General features: G+C 46.2%; 1 protein-coding gene across 1 annotated transcript; it reads right to left on the bottom strand.

Moving 5' to 3' along the window:
• Positions 1-342: 342 nt before the first annotated feature.
• On the bottom strand, positions 343-4247 carry Tmem215 (transmembrane protein 215). Its single transcript, XM_013119551.3, has 2 exons — positions 3932-4247; positions 343-3532 (listed from the first exon to the last, which is right to left on the bottom strand). Exon 2 carries the CDS (start codon positions 3471-3473, stop codon positions 2766-2768), a length of 708 nt encoding a protein of 235 aa, XP_012975005.1. The 5' UTR covers positions 3474-3532; positions 3932-4247; the 3' UTR covers positions 343-2765.
• Between the last annotated feature and the right edge of the window lie 3841 nt (positions 4248-8088).

The raw sequence follows: 8088 nt of genomic DNA on the forward strand, positions 1-8088 counted from the left end.
ATTTAACATCAAGTAGAAAATGAGGATTTGAATTAATAGCAAAGAAACTGGTGCCTATTTCAATGTATATCAGTTTGGGAGTTCTTAAGGGCTTCCAGGAACAAGCCTCTTGCTTCTTATGTTAATATTAGTAATTTCCTAAGGCCATTGGTTTGAATAAATGGCATGTTCTCTTTTCCTCCTAGGACTTAGGACACTTTAGTCGCCTTTCTTCTACCTCTATTCAAAAGAACAACAGGTTTACCCAGAACAGTACTTACAGTGTTGATTAGGACACAGACTGCCTAGCAGCATAGAGGAGGAGGTAGCTCACTGGAAGAGGATAAGAAAAATCCACACAAGTTACAACTCACATTTTATTCTTTGGGTAAAGAAGGTTAAATCTCTCAGCCCAACATCTGAAAATCATCCTTTTAGCACGGGAAAATGAACCCATAGATGTATACTTAGATGGCTTTTGTATTTTAAATGGGTAAATGGAAGAATTTTTTCTGAAATACAACTTGAAAATGTGATTAAAAACAGTTTATATATCTAAGTCAGCATTTGACCCTTGATTTGGAAATGGGACTCTGGGCACAGATGTACATATTATGTGAAAAATTCTAAACCTTAGTGGACACTCCAGTCCTCTCCCCTCAGACCCGTGTAAGAGCCCCAACAAACATCTGCCTATCTATCCGCCTTGCTTCTTCTGACAATGCCACCAGTGGCAAGCACACGGGGGAAACTTTTGTTACTGTAAGCATTTCCAATAATCTCTATATAAATACTGTTTTCTGCTTTCAAAACAGAATATTGTGATTTTAGGAAACTACCCCTCACCACCACTTCTAGAGTTACATGGAGTACAAAGCTGTATGACAGATTGCTTTGGGATCCATTGAGTTTAAAACATTTTTTTCTTCAAAAAATCTTAATATTTTCAGTTTTATGCACAGGAATATATTGGTGTCTAATAAATAATATTTAATAAGAGAATACATCTGATTTCATATATCTACAAAATTCTTTTAAGTAGTAGCAATTTAATCCACATGGCATGGTTTTAATCATGTATTGCATAACATGGGCATGCATTTTGCTGTAGCTTACTTCCTGCAACATACAGTTCCTTTGATTTAATATTTTAGACTATCCTACCTGGGAATGACTGATGGAAATAACTTAGTGTAAATCAGTCTTTTGCCCATTCCTCTTCCACAGAGTAGGAAACTGAGGTGTCAGAAGATGAACTTTGTCCAAGATCACACATCTCATTTCCCAAACTTGAGACCTGACTAAAAAGATGACATGCTTTTGATCTTAAACATCATTCAAGAATTATGACTTTTAAGAGCATAATTCTTAAGACAGGACAGATGACTTAAGAACCACAGAGTTGAACTTGAAATACATAAAAGAGACAAGCCCCCCCCCAATTTTTTGTCCTCAATTCACCTTTTGGGAGAAAATGACTACAACTATTTGGTATAATAATTAGAATCAAAACTCACTGAAGGGTATAAAATAATCCTAACTCTCAAGAATAAATATATCACCATTCCCATAAATGCAGTTACTCTACAAGAGGGCTAAAATGACATTTCAGTTGATGATTCTTTTTATCTGCTGCAACTAAGCAAGAGAAACAGGAAATAAATACCACTCTGGTGTCTCTTCTCTCAGCCACAAAAATAGTAGGAAATAATGAGATTTTTATCATGTAAATTTCACTGATTCAGTAAACTTAATAAACTATGAGCTTCAGGTAAATCTTATAAATTAACTCTTGTTTCATTGACATTTACAGTCATTGTCAGGGGTCGGAGGTTGATGAATAAATGTACAAAGGCAGCATTTCCAAACTCTTGACCATTGCATTTCATACACATTTTTCAATTTTTCATACTGTTCAGGATTAATTAATTGAAACTCTGTAGTTTCATGTTTTACATGCCTCTCAGAAATGTTGAGGACACTTTGAGATATATATGTAAAATTTGTTTTGTCTTGATAAAAGAAATTCTAATCTATGAAAATATTACATCAAGTCATTTTGCACCTGGTGAGTGTTAATAAACATTTAAAAACTTCAAATAAAGTCCCAGCAAATCAACCCAAATGAGTTTAAGAATTAACATAACCACTTAAAATGCTAACTTTTCACATAACATAGTCAACACTTTATCTGAAACCATGATCTTGTCAGAAACCAGGACTCAATTATACATTCCAACTATTTTTAACTCCCCTTCCTCCAAAATCCATCCCATCGAAGGAGGGTTTACCTATTATATTGATTTTTATTTCTTTCATCGATTACCATATGTGCAAAGCTTTTTAACAGGCAAAACTCATTTCGTATAAAGGAACACAAAATGTCCCTTCACTTTCTTCAGACACTAAGCAGGCAGCCTCTGTGTGGAAAGCCCTGCATCATTTGATTCCTGGCTCACTCTAGACGCCCCTGGCTGTCACCAGGGGCTTCCTAGCACGTTGGGGGCTGTTTTACAAAACATTTGACATTGTTTAAATTGTTCAGAAGCAAATGGAACTTTCTTTCCTATTTATTGCCTCTTCCTTAAAGAGAAGCAATTCTCAGTACCTCCCTAAAATATGCCCCCACATGCCTATTTACACAGTATCAGGCACCAGAGGTCTGCACCCCATCACATACCATGCCAGTTTCTAATAGTGTGAAGGTTGTTGGAGCAGAGATTTTCTTCCTTTGCGAGCTGAGTGTAGCAATGTGTCTGTCAGCATGGGACCCTTGTATGCCCAGATCAGACTATTGTCTCGTGGTCCCACCTGCCTTGGCTCTGATTGATGTAGCAACAGTATCTGTCATAGGGGCTGTTCTGCTTGTAGGAGCAAACGATGATACTGTCCTGGGGCACAAAAAAGATGCTGTCCTCAGGCTCAGGGCGGTCAGCCCTGTCCCAGGCTGAGCCCTTGACGTCCAAGGCACTGTAGGCGAGGGAACTGCCTGAGGGGCAGTAACCATCCAGATATCTGGACGTCTCCTCCTGACGCCCACTCTGGACTAGACTCTGGCATTCTCCTTCCTCTGTGGGGGTGGGGGTGGTAATGGAGCTGGCCATCGGCACCTCACCTGGCCCCTGTGGGAGCGGCTTCCCTCTGAGGCCTGCCTTCTTAGCCAGTTCATCTGAGCTCCCCTTGCCGGACTCCAGGTCTGAGGGGGTCCTCAGCAGTTCCACAACTTCCTTGTCCTTGGGCTTCCGGAAACAGGGTAGCTTGCGGACCCATAGTAGCTCATTCTCTGGCCACTTGGTGCATCCTTCGGTCTTCCTGGCCAGAGCAATGGCTGCGATGCCTGGTAGGCAGATGGCTGGCCCGATGGCCAACAGAGGGATGTTCCCCAGAGTTTCCCCCTTCATGCCAGAGACAGTGAACATGAAGCCAAAGACCAGAAAAACACTGACCAGGGCCACCACCAGCCCAGTCCTAGGATTTATGTCATCAGGCCGCATCTTTCACTCCATTCAGGGTTGGGGGCTGCTTGGTAGCCAAGGAGCACCTCGTCTCTCTTCTGTGGTAGGCAAACCCACAGGGTTAAAAAAATTCACTACAACCCAACTTCCCAACCACCAACTCTTTCTTGCTATCCCTGACTCTCTCAGTCTCTCTCTGTCTGTCTCTCTGTCTCTCTGTCTCTGTCTCTGCCTCTCTCTGTCTCTCTCTGTCTCTCTCTGTCTCTCTCTCTGTCTCTCTGTCTGTCTCTCTCTCTGTCTGTCTCTCTGTCTCTGTCTCTGTCTCTGTCTCTGTCTCTGTCTCTGTCTCTGTCTCTGTCTCTGTCTCTCTCTCTCTCTCTCTCTCTCTCTCTCTCTCTCCTCTTTCCCTCCTTCCCTCTTTTCAACCTCTGCCCTCCACATTCACTATTGCAACCCTGTCTTACATCAACGTGCACCAAGTAGGGCCACCGAGTTACCTGAAGGCTCCTGCCACCTCCGGTGAATGGGGAAAGTCTGAATGTCTCCAGAAACCTTCGTATGCGCTGTCCCTTGGTTCTCTCCCTGGGTTCCGAGAGCCAAGCTTGGTTTCCCTCACCGACTCTGCACACCGAAGGTGGGAGGTGGGACAGGGGAGGAGGGTCTTTCCCAGCCTCGCGCTGGGCGTGCAGGTCTCCGGGGCTCTGGAAGCGGATCCTGGGCACAGCTGGAAGAGGGGGCGCACGGCGCTGCGGGCGGGGAGGGAGGACTCCGTCCCGGCAGGAGGAAAGCGCGCGAGCCTGTCCGCCTTACATCACTCGCACGGCTCTGGGAACAGAGATGGACGCGCGGGGGCGCGAGGGGTTCAGAGCCTGGAGGCCGCGAGAAGCGGGCGGCGGGGGACTCCAGTCCCGCTGCTGTGGGCGGGTGGCTCGGCTCAGCGTCCGTGCCGCTGCCCTTAGCGGGATCGCGGATCGTCTAGCCCACGGGACAGCTGGTGCGGTGTCCGAGTCTGGGTTCCAAATTCAGGGTCCGAGTGCTCGGGGGCCAGCGGGAGATGAAGATGGGGATTCACTCTCTTGGCCAATTCCAGATCTAAGCGATGCCTCTGCCCCGACAGCAGCCAGGTGCTCTGGGGCTGCTCCTGTCCCTCTCCCTGGCTGCTCCTTGAGGCACAAGGTGTCCTCGAAGGAGCAGGGTTGCAGTCTGCTCCCACCTGACCTGAGTGCCCCTGGAGTGTGCCCAGCTGTGGGAACACTGAAGCCTCCAGGTCCTAGGAGTCACCAGAGTCTCCTCCACTGCACTTGACAGAGCTGGCCTTGGAAATTCACTTCCACAATCGTGGTTCCAAAGGCACCGAGTTGGGCAAGGAAGACAGGGGGTTCCGATCCTCACTCAGGGCCGCCCAGGTAGCCGGCAGGAGAGGCCTTGGTGTGGAGGGTCACCTGCTGCTGTGGCTTTGTGCTTTGTTCTGTCTTGTCAGCCTCAGTCCAGGGTCCACCGAAGCTTACAGGCTTCTCTGGCCCCAAGGGAAGACTGCGTGTGGTCGCGTTTCTTCACCTGGTCCGTTTAAGGCAGAGGAGAAGAATTAGGAGGGCAAAATGCACATTCTTTCATGCTGAAGCTCTGATTTGGGGGAAATAATTTTGATTCCCAAGCCTTCTCCAACTAAGCTGACCGTGTATACCAGAGTGAGTGATATCGCCTTTCTGAGAAACAATCGTCAGGAAACTATTAACACGAGATGCCTGAACCAACACGGTGACTATTACATAAACGTAAAGTTCCTAGTACATGGCTTTGGTGCGTGTTCAAATGCGTTGAGATATACACTCTTTTCTTTTCATACTGGGCGATCATAGTGCTCTCAACACGCGAGGCAGGAGCCAAATCTTCTAAGACCTGTCCGTAGCTGAGGACGTTTGGCTTTGCCCACTATGGCGTGAAGAACAGTGGGAGGACCTAGGCAGAGGCTAATACAAGTGTTGGAGTTTTTGACAGACGGTGCCAGCAGGTTAGAGGGTGTGAGTCCGGTGGCTTGGAGACTTGTTCATGAAGCCAGGCAAAATGGGACAGGGCCAGAAGGATCCCAAGCCGGGAGAGGTGCCTGGAAGAAGAGGGTCTAAAGGGTGATTACTGATGGGCTGGAGCACCCTGGCTTGAGGCAGGGAGAAGAGCCAAGGCGGGTCCCCTGGTTTCTCACCTCAACCAGGGTCACCAGAAGCCAGGCTTCTTCTCGCTTTTATGCTGGTGTGTATCGCGTGTCTTTTGTAGTCAAGCTTGTTAAATTGCTGCTGCTCTTCTGGGTGCCCAGCCACTCAAGAAGGGAGAAACGAGAAAAGCAGAGGTCTAACGCGAGGTGCCAGCTGTGCGGCCATTTGGGCCAGGAAAGAGGTAGCTTTTCCGTCATCCCCAAGTGCACAGCTATCTGCTTCCGTTGGCAGATGTGTCTGGGCTGTAGAGGAGCCTGGGGACCAAGTCTGTTAGTCTGTTTCCCAGACTCACTGTGTCTCTGGAAGTCGAGTTTGTTCAAGAAAGTGGGGGAAACAAAATGGTTACCTGTGCTCCAATTGCTGAGCACCTTTCTCTCTCCGAACCCCGCCTCTCATCCTTTATAGATACCCACTTATCTTCCTTGTCACTCGCTTGAAGGCGCCTTCCAGACTCCTCTTTGTTTTGTAGGTGGCACTTTGTGGTGCCAGAGCTACTCCCTCTCTGAGCTCTCCTTCTTGCCCTCCCCCTTCCCAGGGTTGTTTCAAACACCCTGGAAAGCCTGATGGCCCCTAAGCCTCTTTTACTTGTCCTGTTACCTCAGCTTCAAGCTTATAGCATTCGATTGTCTGCTTGACAGCGCCTTTTGGATCATCTACAGACGCTTCACGTTCAAATGTCACAGAGTGAACTCACCTGTCCTCCACATTTCTCTTTCTCAGTGAGCTCCGTTTATCCCCAACACCAGCACATAGTTATTTTTCTTTTTATTAAATTTTTTATTTAAAAATCATTTTTCATTTTACATGCCAACCTCAGTCACTCCCCTCTTCCCTTCCCCATTGCTTTCCCCTCCCCACGCACATTTCTTTACTCTGAAGAGGTTTTATCTCCTAAGTCCTCTGGTTATCTCCCTGTCTGCTTGTGACCCTAGTAAAGCAACTCTACCTTCCCAGGTTTCCACTTCCTTTAAAGTTATTTTGTTTTTAGTAGCACATATTAATTATACATAATTAATGATTATGCATAATTAATATTGGTATTCATTATGGCATTTTCACACTTGTACGTGGTGTATTTTGAACACATTCAACCCCATTACTCTCTCTTAACCCTCTCTTCATCTGAGTCCCCTCCAGAATTTTCTCTTTTTACTTTCATAAAGTGGTTGGTTGTCCCCATAACACCCATTCCACTATCGTACCAGTGGGCACATATTGTCAGGCAAAAAAAGGCAAAATGTAATAAAAGTACATTTGTTCTTTTTTTTAAAAATCACATCACGGGGCTGGAGAGAAGGCTCAGCAGTTAAAAGCACTGGCTGCTCTTGCAGAGGACCTGGGTTCAGTTTCCAGCGTCTACATGGCGGCTCACAGCTATCTCTAACTCTAATTCCAGGGGACCCAATGCCGTCTTCTGGCAGCAGACATGCAGTCAAACACTCACACAAATAAAAAGATCATCACATCAGTTGGCTGGCTGGCTTAGCTGAATGGATCAGCACCAGGTTTGGTGGGAAACCCTTCTCAGATTGCTGATAGGGAAGTCTGTCGGAATATTTCCTTGATTAGTGATTGATGTGAGAGGGTCCAGCCCACTGTGTGTGGCGCCCCCCCTGGGCAGGTAGTTCTGGGTTGAATGAGAAGGCAGCCTGAGTAAGCCATAGAAAGCCAGCCCGTCGGTAGCTCTTCTCTACGTTTCCTGCTTCAGCTCCTGCCTCCCGGTTCCTGTCTTGAGTTCCCTCAAGATGGACTGTGACGTGTGAAGTGAAATAAACAATTTCCTCCTCAGATTGCTTTTGGTTAGAATATTTTATCACCAAACAGAAAAGTACACCAGAACACACATGTTCACAGGCAACAGAAAACACATCAGAACACACATGTTCACAGACAACAGAAAACACACCAGAACACACATGTTCACAGACAACAGAAAACACACCAGAACACACATGTTCACAGACAACAGGAAAACACACCAGAACACACATGTTCACAGACAACAGAAAACACACCAGAGCACACATGTTCACAGGCAACAGAAAACACACCAGAACACACATGTTCACAGACAACAGAAAACACACCAGAGCACACATGTTCACAGACAACAGGAAAACACACCAGAACACACATGTTCACAGACAACAGAAAACACACCAGAACACACAGGTTCACAGACAACAGAAAACACACCAGAACACAGGGGCTGTAAGAAAGGAGATGGTTGCGTGTTTTCTTTCACTGGTGAGGCTTCTAACACACCACCTGACCCAGATGGACAAAATACTTGGGTAATGAATTAGCTGAACCCCATGTTAGCTCTAACCTTCCTCAGTAATTCATTTCCTTAGGCACTAGGTATGACCCAGGCATAAAACCACAGGAACTTTCAATTACTGTTTAATTACGAGGTTCATTCTCAAAGCAGTTCTTTCTTGGAA

This window comes from Mesocricetus auratus, unplaced genomic scaffold (assembly GCF_017639785.1).
Source record: "Mesocricetus auratus isolate SY011 unplaced genomic scaffold, BCM_Maur_2.0 Super-Scaffold_6730, whole genome shotgun sequence".
In the NCBI taxonomy this organism is placed as follows: domain Eukaryota; kingdom Metazoa; phylum Chordata; class Mammalia; order Rodentia; family Cricetidae; genus Mesocricetus; species Mesocricetus auratus.

Bases quoted from the DNA above. Each gene is read 5' to 3' on its own strand.
- Tmem215 (XM_013119551.3), bottom strand. From the start codon at position 3,473: ATGCGGCCTGATGACATAAATCCTAGGACTGGGCTGGTGGTGGCCCTG.